This window comes from Panicum virgatum, chromosome 7N (assembly GCF_016808335.1).
Source record: "Panicum virgatum strain AP13 chromosome 7N, P.virgatum_v5, whole genome shotgun sequence".
In the NCBI taxonomy this organism is placed as follows: domain Eukaryota; kingdom Viridiplantae; phylum Streptophyta; class Magnoliopsida; order Poales; family Poaceae; genus Panicum; species Panicum virgatum.
In genome coordinates this window covers 36,199,320-36,219,550 of record NC_053151.1, presented here as the reverse complement: position 1 = coordinate 36,219,550, position 20,231 = coordinate 36,199,320, and the positions used below count along the sequence as shown (strand labels likewise).

At 48.4% G+C, this 20,231-nt stretch overlaps 2 protein-coding genes across 2 annotated transcripts; both read left to right on the top strand.

The window, feature by feature from the left end:
* The first annotated feature begins 634 nt into the window (after nucleotides 1-634).
* LOC120681201 (probable leucine-rich repeat receptor-like protein kinase At5g63930) lies at nucleotides 635-7,914 on the top strand. The gene is made up of 4 exons (XM_039962722.1): nucleotides 635-867; nucleotides 1,628-4,621; nucleotides 5,214-5,594; nucleotides 6,113-7,914. Exons 2-4 carry the CDS (start codon nucleotides 1,711-1,713, stop codon nucleotides 7,750-7,752), a joined length of 4,932 nt encoding a protein of 1,643 aa, XP_039818656.1. The 5' UTR covers nucleotides 635-867; nucleotides 1,628-1,710; the 3' UTR covers nucleotides 7,753-7,914.
* A 9,672-nt stretch (nucleotides 7,915-17,586) lies between these two features.
* On the top strand, nucleotides 17,587-19,536 carry LOC120682298 (F-box protein At1g47056-like). Its single transcript, XM_039964129.1, has one exon. The coding sequence runs from the start codon at nucleotides 17,752-17,754 to the stop codon at nucleotides 19,396-19,398; it is 1,647 nt and encodes a 548-aa protein (XP_039820063.1). The 5' UTR covers nucleotides 17,587-17,751; the 3' UTR covers nucleotides 19,399-19,536.
* The last annotated feature ends 695 nt before the right edge of the window (nucleotides 19,537-20,231 follow it).

Sequence of the window (20,231 nt, the reverse complement as noted above, 5' to 3'; positions counted from 1 at the left end):
ACAGAGAAAATAACAGGAGAAAATAAAGACCGGAAAGGAGTCGGGACACGAGAGGACTCGGGGGTGCACGCCAAGGAAGTGAAGGGCATGTCATGGCATGGCATGGAACTCAAAAGTGCCGGGTGGGGCCGGGCGGATTAGGACGAAAAGCAAAGGCAGCGAAAGCAAGGAGAGGAGAGAGAAGGGAAAGGAGGAAGGGCTAGGTAGATCGAGGGGGGGAGAGGGACCGCCCGCGATTGCCACGGCCGCCCTTGCCTGCCATTTCCCAGCTTCCCATTCTTTTCTCTTCTATAGGCCCCGTTTGGTTTTCATCTAGCACAAGTAGCACACAACTCCCGAGAAAAGAATCTTGCTTGCATGAAGCACTAAACAAAGTTTATTTGCAAAACCCTTTTACAGATAGGTGTAACTTTTCGAGACGAATCTAATGACTGTAATTAATCGATGATTGGCTACAGTTATGCTACAGTAACCATCATCTAATTGCACGGTCAAAGGCATCATTAGGTTCGTCTCGCGAAGTAGTACAGCGCTGTAGAGTTAGTTTTGTAAATTACCTTTATTTAGTACCCCTAATTATTGATCAAAGTTTTTGTGCTACTTGTGCTAGGCCAAACCAAACAGGGCCATAGTCTTCTTCCTCCCTCCTCCTCCCACCCCCACGTCCACCACTACCTCCAGCCCTCCTCTCCCTCCAGGCCTCCACGGCGTCGCGCGTCGGACTGCACGTCCGCCCATTCCACTCCCTCCCGCCCGCTGGATGCGCCCGGGCTGGCGGCGGGCCCGTCCGAGCCTGCGGCGGTACGTGCCACCACCACCAGCGGCGGCGGCGGAGTGCGGCCACCCCGGCATCCGCGGCGGCAGCGGGTGAGTTGAGCTCCTGGCGCGGTCGCGGTCCGCATTACTAGTGTGCCTCCCCCCCCCCCCCAGCTGGTGCTCTGCGCTGTTGCCCTTGCCGCCTTGTCGGGCGGGGCGGGACGGGGCTGCTCCCGCACTGTGCGGAGCTCGCCCGCTCCAGCGCGGGGGCGAGCGGGAAAAAAGCTCGCGCGCCTTTCGCAGATCTGCTTCGGGGAGGTGCGCGGCGGTGTGCTCCTGGGTCCCCCCGACGGAAGCGGGGGCCGGGGTATCCCGTGATTTGAGGGGAGTTCAGCTTTCCCCCCCCCCCCCCCCCCCCCCCCCTTTCTTTCTTCTCCTGGTCTCGGTCCCTCCCCTCCTTGCTCCTCGCTCTGCTTTTGGATTCGCGTGCGTGCTTCTTCGTTCTGGAGACACGGTGCGATTCGCGTGCGCTGTTCCTGGTTGGGAGAGGCCGGTGAGGAGTTGAGAGCGGCGTTAACATTTCTTCTGCTCGAGAAATCGGGTCAGAGTTTGTGCGAGCGCGTCGTCGCGGTGTGAGCTTCTCGATTCCTAGGAGGCGATTACTGGTTTGCTACCGATTTTTTTTATCTTTTGGTTTTCTGTCTTCACTTGATTTGGTTGCTTGCTCGTGTCATTTTGTCTGAGGAATGGCAATGCAAAGCTAGTAGTTCCTTCGCTCTGTTCCGTAGTGGACTACTGCCCGCTGGAGCCTTGAAAATTCAGAAACAATCGTCTCGTGCCGTGTTCTTACAGCTCCTTGCGTCCTGTGCAGGAAGCCATCCAGCCACGGCGATGTGGGAGCGCAGAAGGTCGTAGCAAGGTGGTTTCCTTGATTCGTGAATCCTTCGATCAAGGATGGAGCGCCGGGCTTTGCTCCTCGGGGTGGCCCTGGCCTTTCTGCTGGCCTCCGGCTCCCAGGGCTTGAACCATGAAGGATGGCTTCTCCTGGAGCTGAAGAGCCAGATAGTCGACACCCTCCACCACCTGGATAGCTGGAACGCGAGGGATCCAACACCATGCGCGTGGAGGGGTGTCAACTGCTCGTCGGCGCCAACTCCAGCGGTGGTGTCTCTCGACCTCAACAACATGAACCTGTCAGGCACCGTCGCGCCTAGCATTGGCGGCTTGACTGAGCTGACGCGGCTCGATCTATCCTTCAATGGATTCTATGGTCCCATCCCTGCACAGATTGGGAATTTGTCGAACCTGGAGGTTCTTAACTTGTTCAACAACAACTTCATCGGTATAATTCCCCCTGAGGTCGGGAAGCTGGCTAAGCTGGTCACGCTTAATCTGTGCAACAACAAGCTCCATGGTCCGATACCTGATGAGATTGGTAATATGGTATCACTTCAGGACTTGGTAGGGTACAGTAATAATCTCACTGGTTCACTACCTCATTCACTCGGCAAGTTGAAGAACCTGAAAAATATTCGGTTAGGCCAGAATCTTATATCAGGCAACATTCCTGTTGAGATAGGTGAATGCCTGAATATAACTGTGTTTGGTCTTGCACAGAACAATTTGGAGGGTCCTTTACCTAAAGAGATTGGCAGGTTGAGTTTCATGACTGACTTAATCCTATGGGGGAACAAGCTTTCAGGTGTTATTCCGCCTGAGATAGGGAACTGTACAAGTCTTGGCACAATTGCCCTCTATGATAATAATCTAGTTGGTCCCATACCTGCAACAATTGGGAACATCACGAATCTTCAGAAGCTATACCTTTACATGAACTCATTAAATGGTACAATTCCATCTGACATTGGGAATCTTTCTCTTGCACAAGAGATTGACTTTTCAGAGAATTTCTTAACTGGAGGGATACCGAAAGAGTTGGGCAACATACCAGGCTTGTATTTGCTCTACCTCTTCCAGAACCAGCTTACAGGCTCTATTCCTACAGAGTTGTGTGGGCTGAGAAACTTGAGTAAACTTGATCTATCGATCAATTTACTCACTGGTCCGATTCCAGCTGGATTTCAGTACATGAGAAATCTAATCCAATTGCAACTCTTCAACAATAAACTCACAGGCAACATACCTCCAAGGTTTGGCATTTATAGCCGACTTTGGGTGGTGGATTTCTCAAACAACAGTATTACTGGGCAGATACCGAAAGATCTTTGCAGGCAGTCAAACCTTATTTTGTTGAATTTGGGGTCTAACATGCTTACAGGGAACATTCCCCATGGAATCACAAACTGTAAACCATTGGTGCAGCTTCGTCTTGGCAACAACAGTCTGACAGGAAGCTTCCCTACTGATCTCTGCAATCTGGTAAATTTGACAACAGTTGAGCTGGGTCGAAACAAATTTAGTGGCCCAATTCCTCCTCAGATAGGCAATTGCAAGTCTCTGCAAAGGCTAGACCTTACAAATAATTATTTCACGTCAGAATTGCCTCGAGAAATTGGTAATTTGTCAAAACTCGTTGTCTTCAATATCTCATCTAACAAACTAGGAGGAAACATACCACTGGAAATTTTCAATTGTACAGTGTTGCAACGACTTGATCTCAGCCAGAATAGCTTTGAAGGTTCGTTGCCAAATGAAGTTGGTAGACTGCCACAACTAGAGCTGCTATCTTTTGCTGATAATAAGCTAACTGGACGGATACCGCCCATTCTTGGTAAACTATCACATTTGACAGCACTGCAGATTGGTGGCAACCAGTTATCTGGTGAAATCCCAAAGGAGTTGGGTTTGCTGTCAAGCTTGCAGATTGCCTTGAATTTGAGCTACAACAACCTCTCTGGCAACATTCCATCAGAGCTTGGTAACCTTGCACTGTTGGAAAGTTTATTTCTTAATAACAACAAGCTGACTGGTGAAATCCCAACTACATTTGCCAATCTGTCCAGTTTACTTGAGCTCAATGTCTCCTACAATTATCTCACTGGTGCCCTCCCGCCAATACCACTTTTTGATAATATGGCTGTGTCCTGTTTTGTTGGAAATAAAGGACTATGTGGTGGACAACTTGGTAGATGTGGATCCCAGTCATCATCTATTTCCCAGTCATCCAATTCAGTCAGTCCTCCTTTGGGCAAGATCATAGCAATTGTTGCGGCTGTCATTGGAGGGATTTCACTTATTCTTATTGCAATAATTGTGTACCATATGAGAAAACCAATGGAGACAGTAGCACCCTTGCAAGACAAGCAACTTTTTTCAGCTGGTTCTAACATGCATGTTTCTGCTAAGGATGCATATACATTTCAGGAATTGGTCACTGCTACAAATAACTTTGATGAGAGTTGTGTTATTGGAAGGGGAGCTTGTGGGACGGTGTACAGAGCCATCCTGAAGGCTGGACAGACAATTGCAGTAAAGAAGCTTGCTTCTAACAGGGAAGGGAGCAACACAGACAACAGCTTTCGTGCAGAGATTCTGACTCTTGGAAAGATAAGACATCGTAACATTGTGAAGCTGTACGGTTTTATATATCACCAAGGTTCCAACCTTCTACTCTACGAGTACATGTCAAGAGGCAGTCTTGGTGAGCTACTTCATGGACAATCATCTTCTTCACTTGATTGGGAGACACGCTTCATGATAGCTCTTGGAGCGGCTGAAGGGCTTTCGTATTTGCATCACGATTGCAAGCCTCGCATCATCCACCGTGATATCAAATCCAATAACATTTTACTTGATGAGAACTTTGAAGCCCATGTTGGTGATTTTGGGTTGGCAAAGGTGATTGACATGCCATACTCGAAGTCAATGTCCGCAATTGCAGGTTCATACGGCTATATAGCCCCAGGTGAGTCTCAAATTTACTTGACATCTCAATTCTCATTATTGGACTTGAATGGACTTCTGTTGCATGTGCACTGCTGATTTATCTTTTATTATGCTATTTACTCTAAGCTGTTATTCAAACAAAGGTTACTGGATGTAAATGTAAGTGTATCCATATACATAATTTACTTAGGACCAATGTCAAAAGTTTATGCTATAGTTTTGTTTACTGATGGAATTGTTCTTTATTGGAGTTACTTTGCAACTTATTATGTTGGTTTTCCCATCAAAAAGGGTTACGAAGAAAGTTTAAGCTTAGGCTGTCATTTGGATTTTATATTAATATTAATAAAACAAACTACTTGATTATTCCTCAAACCTTAGTGAGATGTGATTGTGATTGTGTTAAGAGGTTTTCATGTTTTGGTGATTTCCAATGTTTATCTCAAGACCTGATATCCTGAAATGCTAGCTGAATGCTATTCATATCTACTTGATGTTCCACCCTTATGCTACAAGCATCCATTTACTGATTAAGTATTTTTATTTTGCAATAGCAACTACACGCTGATGTTTACTATGAAGTACTAACATAGTCCTCTTCTTTTGATCAGAATATGCTTATACCATGAAGGTTACTGAAAAATGTGACATATATAGCTATGGAGTCGTGTTGCTGGAGCTGCTAACTGGGCGTGCACCTGTGCAACCCTTGGAACAGGGAGGTGATCTAGTAACATGGGTGAAAAACTACATCAGGGACAATTCTTTAGGTCCAGGGATACTTGATAAAAATTTGGATTTAGAAGACCATAGCGTCGTCGATCATATGATCGAGGTCTTGAAAATTGCCTTGGTATGTACTAGCTTGTCTCCATACGATAGACCACCGATGCGTCATGTTGTAGTTATGCTAAGCGAGACTAAAGATAGGACCAGGGTGAGCTCTGCCTCCTCACCTGCCTCTGATGATTCTTCAAAGAAGGATAGCTCATGATGTATTTATAATATGGTCAATTAGTCAAAGGCAATACCCCTTTTTTCTGTTTTTTCTAGTTGCTGATGATAGGGTTCTGGGAGTCTGCATTCATTCTTTGTGTCAGTAATTTTCTAGTGATAAATAATAGTGGTTCATAGTTTCACACAGTTCCAGTGAAAATAATAATAGCGGTTCATAGTTTCATACGGTGTCAGGTGTTGTATGGCAGTGTCTCTCAAAGCTGTCCATGAGTTCAGACTAACATGAATATTGGAGGTAAGAGCTCTTGCTCTGGAGATGTTCATTGTTCAGCTAATTCTGTGCCTCGGACATTTCAGCTGTTATCTGCATACGTCCCAGTGTTGTGTCTGCAATTTTACTGAAGCTATACTGGTGTCCGGTGACAAGACAAGCCAAGCAGTCACAGTTATCTGTGTTTTGCTCCAATAAAAACTCTGGTGCAATTCATGTGCAGGCTCTGATTGTTAAATTGTCAATTGGCGTCTATTGTAGCCTCTTGTCGTTGCTGTTGAGTCGCCCCTCTCTTGGCGGCCATTGCCATTGGATGCCACAGAAAAAGTTGGCAATGGACGGTGACTTTCCAACAGATCGGCGCGTCAGCCTTTCGTCACAGCTTCAGAGCACAAGCGGCATCAGTCGCCGGCGGCTCAGTGGAAGTGCTTGAGTCCACTCCACCCACCCACGCACCCAACAGATCAGCGCCTCCATCCATCGCCATGGCGTCGGAAGAGAAGGTAAGCCCACACGTCATCCTCTTCCCTTTCCTGGCGCACGGCCACGTCCCCGCCTTCCTCCGCCTGGCCGACCTCCTCCGCGCGCGCCGCCCGGGGCTCGATGTCACGCTCGTCTCCACCCCGCGCATCCTGGGCTCCCTCTCCCTCCCGCCGGCGTCCCCTCCCCTGCGCCTCCACGCGCTCCCCTTCTCGCCCGCCGACCACGGCCTGCCCCCGGGCGCCGAGTCCCTCGCCGACATCCAGGTCCACCAGTTCATCACCTTCTTCCAGGCCTCCGAGTCGCTCCGCCCCGCGTTCGAGGAGTTCCTCTCGGGCTTCGGTTCCCGTTCCCCGGTCTGCATCGTCTCCGACGCCTTTTTCGGGTGGACGGCCGACGTCGCGCGCGCGCGGGGCGCGCCCCACGCCGTGTTCCTCCCGGGCGGCGCGTTCGGCAACGCCGTGTTCTTCTCCGTGTGGGAGCACCTCCCGCACGCCCGCACGGCCGCCGACGAGTTCCCGCTGCCGGACTTCCCGGGCGTCGTGCTCCACCGCACGCAGATCCCGAGGTACATGCTCCCCGCGACGGGGGCGGACCCCTGGACGGCCTTCTTCCGGCGCGTCATCGCCTTCTGCCGCAAGACCGACGCGGTCCTCGTCAACACCGTCCGGGAGCTGGAACCCTCCGGCCTCAACATGCTCCGAAGAAGCCTCGGCGTCCAGCCGAGGCCGATAGGGCCGGTCCTCGCGGCGCCGGCCCCGTCGGACTCGCGGGACGACGCCAGCATCTTCCGGTGGCTGGACGCGCACCCGCCGCGCTCGGTGCTGTACATATCCTTCGGGTCGCAGAACAGCATCAGCGCGGATCAGATGAGGGAGCTCGCGCTGGCGCTGGAGGCGAGCGGCCGCCGCTTCCTCTGGGCGCTCCGGCCGCCGCTGGGGTCCGACGCGAAGGGCGCGTTCGATCCCGAGTGGCTCCCGGCCGGCTTCGAGGAGCGAGCGGCGCGGGCGAGCGCGGGGCTGGTGGTGCGCGGGTGGGCGCCGCAGGTGCGGGTCCTGGCGCACCCGTCGACGGGCGCGTTCCTGACCCACTGCGGGTGGAACTCCGTCCTCGAGAGCCTCTCCCGCGGCGTGCCGCTGCTCGGGTGGCCGCTGGGCGCCGAGCAGTTCTTCAACGCGAAGCTCGTGGCCGAGTGGGGCGTCTGCGTGGAGGTGGCTAGGGGCAACTTGGAGAGCTCGGCGGTGGATAAGGAGAAGGTTGCGGGGGCCGTGCGGACGGTGATGGGGGAGAATGCGACGGGCGATGAGATGAGGAGAAAGGCGGCGGCGATCGCGCGCGCCATGGCGGCCGCGTGGGAGGCGCCTGGCGGGTCGGCGGCGGAGAGCTTGGAAGGGTTCCTGAGGTGCGTCGAGGCGTCCGTGCGCCGGTATGCCCCGCTTTGAGATTGGTGCGCTAGTAACCGGCACCTCTGTAACGTCCAACTGTCCAAGCCGTGGGTCATTGTTGTTGCGTCTCCAAGCAGGGAAAGGAGGCAAACCTTGATGCATTTCACTGTCCATCCGATCTGTATAGGCAAAGATATGCCGCACTCAACTTTTCATTGGCTAAAGAGAACCCCATGACCTCAGGTTTCGTGGCCACAAACATGGCCCCGCGTGCAGATTTCGCTGAAAATGCGCGGAACGAACAGTGTGAGGCACACGAAGACTAGCTGCGGTCGATTTTTCGGGGTCACGCCCTTTGCCTCTGTCAGTTGGACAGTGACCTCACTGACCGTGACTTTGACACTATAGAACCCGAAGAACTCGTTCCTAGTTTCCTATGGATGAGAAACATTCCATGGTCGAGGTCCGATCGAGCGAGTGGCACTATGCGCTGAGCATCAGGATTGTAGGTAGCCCGCTGGTAGCCCAAGTGATTCGGCGTCCACTCGTGAGGGTGCTGGTCCAATCCCAAAGTGGCTTCAGAGTTTCAGTCCCAGCATCTGATGCCGATATCTTCACCGGATCCCGCCTAACCTAACCAAACTCTCCCCCATGACATGGAGGAACACCTCTGGATCTCGACAGTCCACTGAGCCAATGTTACGCTGTAACTGAGCCAATAGTATAGTTCGAAAGAACCAACAAGATTCCCTTGCTCAAGCACAAGATTTGCCGAAATCATGCAGAACGACATCCTTGCAGGCTTGCAGCTGACGCTTCAGGGTGACTATCGACATACTATACTACTGCATGCTGGCAGCTGCGACATCTGATCTAACACGGGCCACTTCATTCATCATATCACTGGACGGAGCAGGAGGCGTTGGGGTTCCCGTCGTTGAACCACAGCGGCGCCTCGTTGTGCACGTACTGGTGGCGCGCGTGCAGCAGCTCGCCCGGCACGTACTGGACCAGGTGCTGCGGGGGCGCCGCCGCGGGCACCCAGCCGTACGACGGGTACGCGGCCGGAGGCTGGTAGGCGTAGGCCGCGTGCGGGCCCAGGTGCACAAACCGAACAAGCGGCGGGGCGTACTGCGGCGGTGGCTCCTCCGCGCCGCCGTCGCTGACGATGGCGATGGGCCTCTTGGTCCGCGCCTGGATCTTCCGCCTGAGCAGCGACGCGTCGAGGGACGACCCGTAGACGACCACCAGTCCCGTGTCCACCGACACCCACACCTCCTCAACCCCTGCTTGCAGCATGCAGCCATGTTACTTAGATTAACTGAAGCGCCGCCGGCCGGCCGGAGCCAACCAATGCAAGACGGCAGGTGATGTGCACGTACCGAGGAGGTTCTTGACGGCCTTGCGGATCCTGCCGGCGCAGCCGTAGCAGTGCACGTCCATGCGGAGGATCACCGGAGCCATGGCCGAACCTGCTTGCGTACGTGGTGGTGGCCGGATCGGATCGGAGAGTGTGCGTGCAGCTAGAACGAACTAGGTGCGTGAGTGGCTGTCTCTATAAAGAAGAGGGCTAGGGAGCAGATCGTGCAGGTGAGGGGGAAATGGGATCGCGTGATCTGATTTTGTCTGGTGGCAACCTTCGATCCCTTTCCATATCGAGGCCTTCCATGCATGCAATGCAAGATGTAACTTGCGCGTTCTTAATTGGCGCCGATTGTTCGGTTTGCACGGTGCATGCAGGAGCCTGGGGTTGCAGAGAACGCCTTCCGGACAACGACATTGCCAGACACACCAATCGAATTTCCCCAACGATCTTTTTTCCCGGAACACGCAGGAGAGCTGCGAACGAATCTCCCCAGGGATCACGCTAATTGCGGAGACGAGACGAAATTATACCTAGTAGTTTCCTATGAAAGCACAGCTCGCGATCATGGAGATTCGAGTGGTATATGATGCGCCTAGAACCATGGTTGATGCTGGCTACCTTAGCCTTTGATGATAGGTGGCGCACACAGCCGAAAGCAGAGCTGAGGTTCCTTCGGAATACCGATTCCGCGAGTGGAAAGCCGTGCGGGGATGGTTGGTGAAATGGTGAGGCGGAGAGCACTACGTGCGCCATCGATCCATGCTAGTGCAGCAAATGGAACGAAGGTCTTGAGTGTTCGTAATAGCTCTTGAAAAATGAACAACTAATAGTCCGTCCGCATCACAGACGACTAACCGAGGGCAAGGGGAAAGAGATTAAGAGAACGCAAAGTCATTGAACTACCTCCTTGGTGTCAGATTGCAGAGTGTTCATCCCAGTACAGCAGTGGTGCACGAGCGTTCAGGTACCAACTCGGTGACTTGGAAAGTTCAGTGATGCTGAATTGCTGATGCAGCTACGCAGTACGGAAGCGAACTACTTCATGGGGCGAGATATAAAGAAAGAATTGGTCTTTTGAGATTGCGAGTGAATGATTAAATCGGGTGCCTGTTGTTCGGACAGGATTAGCGCGCGCGCACGAGTATCTATTATATTAATAAGGGAGTGTTAGAAGAAACTAAAAGAAGCCACCACGTTCGCCGAGATGGTCTAGAAATTCACACGTTAATCTAAAAAAGAAAAAGACATACACCGTTGGATTTTATGAAGATCTAACGGTCTACAATAATCAAAATTTGTACCAAATACAATTATAGTAACTAAATTCTATTATATTAATAAGGGAGTGTTAGAAGAAACTAAAAGAAGTCACCACGTTCGCCGAGATGGTCTAGAAATTCACACGTTAATCTGAAAAAGAGAAAGACATACACCGTTGGATTTTATGAAGATCTAACGGTCTACAATAATCAAAATTTGTACCAAATACAATTATAGTAACTAAATTCAAAATGAGAGGGTCTAGAAATTCCCACATTAATCCGAAAAAGAGAAAGACATACACCGTTGGATTTTATGAAGATCTAACGGTCTACAATAATCAAAAGTTGTACCAAATACAATTATAGTAACTAAATTCAAAATGAAAATATGGAAGATTAATAGTTTGATTGATATAAAGAGTTATATCGAGATACAACTCAATAATTAATTTTTTTTCCACCTCATCCGTATCTCATACGTCCTAGACTTCCAGAATTAGAAGTTTTATTAGCAAACGAGTGTATATACTTTCCATAAAAGATAAGTCGTGCCTTCCTCTCAAAGGAGAAAAGATCAAGTATGAAGGGAAAATAATAAAATACAGTATATATGGAGTCATTACCCGCAGATTGATATGATGTGGCAGCCTCTCCAGATCAACGTGCGCTCGCTAGCAATGAAATTAACGATGGATCTCTCAGTTGCTCTCTTCATGTGGGCGGGCAGCAGCCCGCCGGAGATAATATGTTTCTAAGTTTGAGTTCAATTAAATCAAGTGTTATTTTTTTTCTTTTCAGTTTTTTTTGTCTTCTATAATGTTGCCTCCTAGGAAGTTTGGTTTGATAATATATTTCTCGAAAAGTTGGATGGTGAATTTATCGTAGAAGTTGTGCAAGAAGTTTTAGAGATAATATTTCTCGGGAAGTTGGAGAGTGAACTTATGCGTAAAAGTTGCACGATATCTTATCATGAGAGTTATGCTAATAAAATCTTCTGATAAAAAGTTATTCATGTAAGTTGTATGTTGTAAAAAGTTATGCTAAATTTGGTGTATACAAGTTTGCTAAACAGTTTTCGGTTGAAGGATTTTTTTTCCTAATTCTTATTTCCAAATTTTGCTTGGGATACTTTGTTCCGAAAGTTGTTCTCTGGATTTTTGTTTTCAAATTTGTGTACGTGATTTTTTTCAGATTTTTTGTTGTTAGGTGTTGAAACTTATACCAAACAATTATGATCATAAATTTATTTGAAAAATGCTATACATAAAATTATGCATGTAACTTGGTACAATTTTCGGCTCTAATTTGTGCGTACATAAGTTTAAAACAAAATATGTTCTTGAAATTTGCTCCCTAATTTTGCTATATCAAATTGTATCCGTAAATTCCAGAAGGAAAAGGAGGGCCGAACACACGTGAGGTGAGGTGTATTAAGGGATCGGGGGGACCAGCGCATCCAAAGATGGAGAATTCAATGATGGAAAGGGAAAGATGTTGAGCGGGTATTCGGAACCCTGCCCCCGGGAATTCGCTGTGAGGCATGTTGGCGAGCGATCGCTAATTAGCAGCCCCCAGCCTCTCGGTATCATATCGCTTCTTGAAGCTTCAGGCTCATTTGGTAACCACGCATCACACGACTATGCGAGGGCCAAGCTAAATAACTTGCCAAGGAGTAGGAACGCCAACGCATGTCCGCGTCGTGTTTCAATAGCGCAAGCTTCGAGACTATAAACGTTTTGAATGAGAATGAACAATGCTAAATAGTGGCTTGAATGCTCAAATAAGGAAGTGCTAAAAAAACCACCACGTTAGTCCATAGGGTCTACCGAGTACCATTAGTAAACAGATCAATTTTGAATTAGAAAAATACGAAAACCCAAGAAGCCGTATTAAATACAATTAATAAATACTCTATTATATAAATAAGAGAGTGTTAAAATAAGCACCACGTTCGTCTAGAGGGTCTAGAAATTCTCACTTTAATATAAACCACGTTCGTCTAGAGGATCTAGAAATTCCCACGTTAATATAAAGTAAGAAAATTTACACCGTTGAATTTTATAAACATCTAACGGTCTAGACTAACTCATAATTCCATATCGAATATGATTAATAAATAGCTAATTTCGGAATTAAAAATTAAGATAAATTAGGACATGACAAAAAAGTCCATAACAAGTACAATTAGTAAATTGATAAATTTGGAATTAGAAAATAAGAAAACTTAAGAGTTCATATCAAATACAATTAATAAATTGTGAAACTTTAAAATTGAAAAGTTAAGAAAATTTTCACCACACTCATCCAGAGGGTCTAGAAATTCCCACATTAATCTAAAGTAAGAAAAATTTACACCGTTGAATTTTATAAACATCTAACGGTCTAGACTAACTCATGATTCCATATCGAATGCGATTAATAAATAGCTAATTTTGGAATTAAAAATTAAGATAAATTAGGACATGGAAAAAATTCCATACCAAGTACAATTAGTGAGTTGATAAATTTGGAATTAGAAAATAAGAAAACTCAAGAGTTCATATCAAATACAATTAATAAATTGCTAACCTTTAAAATTAAAAGGTAAGAACATTTCCACCACGTTCGTCTAGAGGGCCTAGAAATTCCCACATTAATCTAAAAAAGAGAATCAAATTTTATGATGATCTAATGATCTAGACTATTCAATAGTTCATATCAACAAAAAAAAGAGTTAATAAAAATTAGAACATGACTAAAGAGTCCATACCGAGTAGGATTCGTAAATATATAGATTTGAAATTAGAAAATAAGGAAACTCAAGAGTCCATATCAAATACAAATAATAAAATATCTAATTTCAAAACTAAAATATTAAGAAAATTAGGATATGACCAAGGACTCTGTTGGGGATCACCGTCTCGGATGCCGGAGGTTGCCCGAAGGTGCATGACGGGAGCCGAAGGATCCGAAGGTCGCTGAAAACCGAAGGTTACCCTTTCGCCCGAAGGTCTGAAGATGCGTCCGAAGGTTATCGGAAGAAGCCGAAGGTCTCTAAAAGATATCGAAAGTTGCTGGAGCACGAAGGTGATCCCGTCGCCCGAAGGCCCCCGGAAGCCACCGAAGGTCCAAGGAAGCGAACGAGGGTCAACCGCTGATCCGAAGGTTACCGCGACCTTCGGGGTAGCGTCTCGATTACGAATCGGATAGGGTAGACAATTTGTACACTCCAACCTGTATGAAATGACCTACGGCCCGGAATATTAGCAGAATATTCCGGGCAGGTAGGGGCATTATAGTCATTATGTAATAAACGTTAGGGGTATAAATACCCCCAACCAATCTGTACTAGACACGTGCATATATGAGGGCGAAACTCTGCCACTTTACTCTGTTCAACCTTCGTGTATGCATTTTGATTGGGTCGTAAGGAAACCAAGAACCCAACAGACTCCATGCCAATTATGATTAGTAAATAGATAAATTTATGATGAGCTATTGATCTGTGTTTAATGAAAACTCCATTAAAATTAAAGATTAGACAACACTTAATTGTTTCAAAGCATAATTAGGTGACAAGGAAGCATAACTGGTAGATATCAGATTTGTCCACCTGCAACCTCATCAGACAGTGACAAGAAATTGATGAAGATGTGGATTGCGTACTTATGCTATTTTTCAAAAAAAAAACTTATAACATTATAGAAGTCGTAGTCTTACATAAAGGCGCCTTAGAGAGAAGCCAATTAAAAAAAGTCTAAACAGTCAGACACACGCAAATACCTCCACACTTAACAGAAGTATGACCTCAGATGAATCCACGTGCAAGCTATTTAATACCATCATCACCGCCATGAAAGCTCACCGGTGAAGGCCATGAGAGGCACCGACATCCAAAGAGGCCCATAGTGATTCTTGGAGCCTGTGCGGAGAAGACTGCCAGGAGGCTCGAAGAGAAAGAAGATCCTATCGATGAAAGCCAACGCCTCAAAGAAAAGTCCTCCAATATGGTAGAAGGCTTGGAACACAACAAATGGTAGAGATCCATGGGGACGTGAAAAAAAAAGCTCAAAGCTACTTTAATAGAAAAGGCAGCAGGGGATGAGTTGAAGCAAACCATAATCATAGCAAAAAATCAGAAAGCAAAGACCGCACAAATTCACTCTAGCAAAGAACATAAGTAAGCATGAGCAAGCAGATATGTAGTGACTCTAACCAAAATGAAAACTAAAACAAGCAGATTCAGGTAGAAACCTGGAAGCAAGATAAGGAGGGAGAAAAGAGGCAGGAGGAAGAAGTGGAGCAGTCGAACCACAGGACCGAGAAAACAAAGGAAATGAACGATATTTGGTCGGGTTGAGCAAAAGGAAGAAGAGGAGAAAGGAAGGAACCTTTATTCGGGTTTGCCCTGCAGCCACCATAGTGGAGAAGGAGACCAAGGATGCCGGCGGCACCAGTGTAGCGGCCGCCGAGCACCCATCCGAGCACAGCAGGCCACAAATAATATACCATAACATACACTAGGTGAAAGGGACTGGTCCAACACCAGGGGCGAGATGCCGGGGAAGGAGAGGAAGGGTCCGGAAGCCATGGGATCTCGGTGAGCTACATGACAAGAGTATGGGAAAGGATAAGGATGGGAGAAGCTTTGCGCACAAGGATTGCAAGTCTACAATATGCTATTTAGATAAGCATTGCGTATGGCATTATCTACAAACTGATGGTGGTTTAGTGATGAGAAAAATTTGGAATCCTACAATATCTACATTTTTTACGAAAATGCTTATAAACACGTCAATTTATATGAACTATTCAATTGATCTAAGAGAAAATATTTAGATTGATTAGTTCTTGAAATTTGAAAGATATGAACTATAAATAAATCTATTGGTCGTGAAATTTAGACTGTACAACATTTGATAAAAAATAGAACATGCAGATGAGACTTTCGTTGACTACAACAAATAAATATAAATATATTAAGTATTAAGTGGGTTTAGGAATATCACGTTAGTTAAAAAAGAATAAATACTACTGAATTTACCTCAATTATCCTATGAGGTTACCCTGGCCTTGATTTACCTTGGTGATATAACATTGATAGCCTAGAAATTTATTTGATCTTGAAACAAAAAAATAATTATTTTTAAGGTAAAACAAAAGATACCAAATGTTAGTACAAAAGTTAGATACCTGTGTTATTTGCACGGGCCACCTGCTAGTTCTAACTAAAGCAGACCAAGGGCTGGGCCGCAGCCACTTGTTCTTATCCGGATCGGACTCCTTTTCGGTGCAGCCATCGAGCAATTAACAAGTATAGAACCTTGTCTGGTACTAACCGCAGGATCCTCTTTTCGTACCCCAACTTACCATGTTTCATTGCTTTTGCCATTCGTCTTTTCTATTTCGAATGAATGAACGACCAGCAGCTCCGCTCTTCTTAGCAGTAAAGCTGCAGATCGTGCATGGCATCGTTTTGGACATGGTAGAAATCTACCTAGGCCTGAATACAGTGAATACAGAAAAACAGATATTTGAGGGTGAAAACAGAAAAGGATCTCACCGGTCGTGTCCAGGGGACTTCTCTGTCGACGGTGTGGCATGTAGCAACGTTTCTGAAGATTCTGAACTCTGTGAAAGTGAAAGGCGCCCGAAAGCAGCGACTATTCGGGTAGCAGCGGCCATCCCGCAGAACGCGACCGCCGTAGACCGACCCCCCGCATGGCCGCATGCGTCCGCGACCCCGGGTCGGCGGCTACCGTCACCCCAGCCGACTCGCTGGTCTCTCCTCTCGTGACCTCGCCCGACGCCGCCGCCGATGATAGATGGAGCACAGACCAAAACCGGGCGCCGCTCCGCCCGGCTATCGACGCCGTGGCGGGCGGTTGAGACGATGCGTGCGTGCGTTCGCGTCTGTACAGCTGGTTCGAGCTGGAGACCCGTACACGCACGTTGCTGGCTGAACTCGTCCAAGGGTGGCGTGCTGGCGGCGGCCCCCGTCGTTTCGTCGTCTCGTCTGGGTACACCGTACACAAGGAGTTCTGACGTACGCGCGTACGCACCGGTGGCGCCGCACGGCACGGCACAGCGCGCGACGAGTAAAAGTTTCGCGTCGATGCAATTAGGGCAATGAAAGCCGCTGTGGCGTAAAAGGTTTTGTGTTGGCGCGTTTGGTGGGCGCCGGGGCGTTTTAACCGGATCACGCTTATTTGGTGCTGGGGCAGCATCAGATTTCGGCCCTGTTTATTTTAGCTCTTATGACTCATTAAGTTTAATTTTGTGAAATTTAAAAATCAGATGACATCTAGAAATCAAAATTTTTGGAGTCATTATTTTTGAGTTTTTCAAAATTGAACTTTCAAAATCGACCAGAAGCTGAAACAAACAGGCTCTTTCCCCGTCCCCTTCAAAGATTAGTTCACTAAAACCTCCATTCTTATTTATTCATTTTTACTGTTGTTTCCATCGCCAAGTCGTTACTGAAATCGACTTTCCACTACACGCACCGCTGTTTGTTTGTTCCGTGAGACGCTGGAAACTCAGCATCGCGTTTAAACTTTACGATCCACTTTTTTTTTCTTTTCAGAATTGACCGGCTTTGTACCAGGCTTTCTCATGCCTATTAAATTCGGAGGTACAATTGCCTGTAGTATCTTCCTAGCTATGCAACTCGGTCGTTCGTCTGGTTGAAGTAAGCCACACATTAGCCACCAGTTCCTATGATATTGTCGCACTTTTTTTACTCATCATTGGCTGTGTTCACTTTCCCAAACTCCTCCAAATTTTTCAAACTTACCATCACATCGAAACATTAAATATAGGAAATGATTCATGCATGAAGTACTAAATGTAGGTAAATAAAAATACTAATTGCATAGTTTTGATGTACGTTGCGAGACGAATCTTTTGAGCCTAGTTAGGTCATAGTAGGACAATATTTACCACAAACAAACGAAAAATGCTACAGCGTGCTACAGTGTCCGATGCGACTTTTTCTACCAGCTTTTTGCGGATCTAAACACACCCATTGAAAGACCACTGACTTCAAATGAATACCATTTTTTTTTCTACCTCAGCTCTCCGACAGTAGTAGTTCAAAAGTTCCCCAACGCCCAATGCCAAAAAAAAACCCTGTGAACAACGACCGGCCGAGTCCGCGGCCCAGCCCAAGAAAGCCCGAACCCACGCCGTCTCGCCTGCGCCACCCACGCGGTCACGCCATCCCCGCCGCTGCGGCGCCGCACCCCCACCCCCACCCCCACCTGAGAAACGCCGTCCCCATAAACTCTCGCCTCCCACGGCACGAAACTTTCCCCATTCCTCCCATAGTTGATAGTCCATCCCTTCCCTTCCCTTCCCAGATCGGCAGATCCGCCCCCACCTACCCCCGCGCGCGGCGCGCCTCCCGGATGGCCACCGTCTCCCCCGCCCGCCCCGGGCCGCCGTAGCATGGGCATCTCCCCCTCCTCCCTCTCCATATCCAGCACCAACTCCCCGCCGCGCCGCAGCAGGTCGCTCTCCCCGATGGCGCCGCCGCCGCGGCCGCGGGCGACCGTGCCCGTGCAGGTCGCCGCGTGGGGCAGCGGCAGCTCCTCCTCCTGCCTGTTCGACCCGCCCGCGTGGGACTACACGCAGGACCTGCCCGACGAGATCCTCGCGCTCGTCTTCGCGTCGCTCTCGCCCGCCGACCGCAGCGCCTGCTCCCTCGCCTGCGTGCGCTGGAAGGAGGTCGACGCCGCCACGCGCCACCGCCTCTCCCTCGACGCGCGGGCCGGGCTGGGCCACGCCGCGCCCGACCTCTTCACGCGGTTCGCGGCCGTCACCAAGCTCGCGCTCCGCAGCGCGCGGGGCTCCGGCGCCGACAGCCTCGCCGACGACGGCGCGGCGGCGGTGGCCGCCGCGCTGCCCTCGGACCGCCTTGCCAGGCTCAAGCTCCGCGGGCTGCGGCAGCTATCTGACACCGGGCTGTCCTCGCTCGCCGCCGCCGCGCCGGCTCTCCGCAAGCTCTCTGTTGCTTCCTGCACCTTCGGGCCCAAGGCCTTCGTCGCCGTGCTTCAGGCCTGCCCACTCCTCGAGGACCTCTCCGTCAAGCGCCTCCGCGGCCTACCAGACACGGCCGGTGCCGCTAGTGCCATTACTGAGGAGATCAAATTTCCCCAGGCGTTATCCTTGCGTTCAGTTTGCCTTAAGGATCTATACAGCGCCCTGTGCTTTGTGCCGCTTGTGGCGTCCTCGCCAAACCTCCGCTCGATCAAGATATTGCGGTGCTCTGGCGCCTGGGACCTGCCATTGGAGGTCATCACTGTGCATGCTCCTGGTCTTGTTGAGCTTCACCTTGAGAAGCTCCAGGTGGGTGACCGTGGCCTTGCTGCGCTCTCGGCCTGCAGAAATCTGGAGGTGCTGTTCCTTGTCAAGACCCCTGAGTGCACTGACTCGGGCATCATCAGTGTTGCCGAGAAGTGCCACAAACTCCGCAAACTGCATATTGACGGATGGCGCACAAACCGAATTGGGGATTTCGGGCTCATGGCTGTGGCAAGAGGATGTCCGGATCTACAGGAGCTCGTCTTGATTGGGGTCAACCCCACTGTGTTGAGCCTCCGGATGCTTGGTGAACACTGTCGTGCGTTGGAGCGGCTTGCACTTTGTGGTTGTGAAACCGTAGGGGATGCGGAGATCATCTGCCTGGCTGAGCGATGTGCTGCGCTCAAGAAGCTCTGCATCAAGGGATGTCCGGTGTCTGATCGTGGGATGGAAGCACTGAATGGGGGCTGCCCCAGTTTAGTCAAGGTGAAGCTGAAGAGATGCCGTGGAGTGTCCTACGAGTGCGTCGAGAGTCTGAAGATTACCAGGGGGGGATCATTTTCCATCAGCTTGGATATTGTGTTGGAGCATGATGCTGGGAGTGCTAGTGAAAATGGTGTCCAGGAGACAGGCCAAGCACAAATCACCGAGCTGACCGATCAGATGGCTGGCATTGGCATGGACCTTCCAACCAATGCTGCTGGCGCACAATCATCCACGCATACTATTAGCAGGGTGAGGAGTGTCGTGTCAGCAATCCGGCGTAGGTTTGGCAACCCTCAACCACAGTGATATGAGATGGCAATTTTATGAACTGTTGTTATCCATTCCCATTTTCTAATCACATATTCATGTTTCATAAACTTATGACATTGTCTGGCCACTCCGTGCAAGATAACCGTCTATGGGTGTTTCTTCATGTTGTTTTTATTGGCTAATTGCATCAAAACGTTAGGGTTTTGCATCCCCATTAACTTAAATCTGCTCCTGTTGCTTTGTCATTTGTGATATGTTTCTATGCATATCTAGATCAATCGTTTTCTTTCTTTTCTTTCATTTTACTGCTGGGAGTTTGAGGAATCTAGTGCCACGGTTCCTATAGATACCATCGGTGTGAAACTTGTAGGTATAGTTAGCTGTGGATGGACGACTACATTGGTAGCAGTATATTGTTTGTATCTTTGCAAGGTTTGTAGTATATTTTGAATTTGTCTTTGCTGTTTTCTATGGGCAGACAATTCTCTTCGGTTGCCTACTTTCACGGTGAGCCAATGAAACAATGTATGCAAACAAAATCCATAGTGCATACACTAAAGCCAATTGGTGCATTTTGCTGTTGTTCTTTGATAATGATGTTCTGTTTTTTTAATATGTTCTAGTTGTTGCTTGTAAGTTTAACTAGCTGTGGTGGTTGTTTTGACGATGGTGAATGATATCATTATTATAAATTACTAGAATGCGTGCATTTTTGGTTGTTCAGATACTTGATGCTTGTGTAATACAACACTTGAAGTTTAATTTGGTGAGCTGTAGCGGAACTAAGTCACCTCAATAGTGCATAGTATTACTTAACAAGAATTAACCGAAGTTTGTGTTTGGGGTGGGGGGATTACCAATCTTTTATG

Excerpts from the sequence above, each read along its gene's own strand:
- LOC120681201 (XM_039962722.1), top strand. The coding sequence starts at position 1,711 with ATGGAGCGCCGGGCTTTGCTCCTCGGGGTGGCCCTGGCCTTTCTGCTG. Across the intron at positions 4,622-5,213 it reads ATACGGCTATATAGCCCCAG|AATATGCTTATACCATGAAG; the intron begins GTGAGTCTCAAA and ends TCTTTTGATCAG. Across the intron at positions 5,595-6,112 it reads TTCAAAGAAGGATAGCTCAT|TCGCCCCTCTCTTGGCGGCC; the intron begins GATGTATTTATA and ends GTTGCTGTTGAG.
- LOC120682298 (XM_039964129.1), top strand. The coding sequence starts at position 17,752 with ATGGGCATCTCCCCCTCCTCCCTCTCCATATCCAGCACCAACTCCCCG.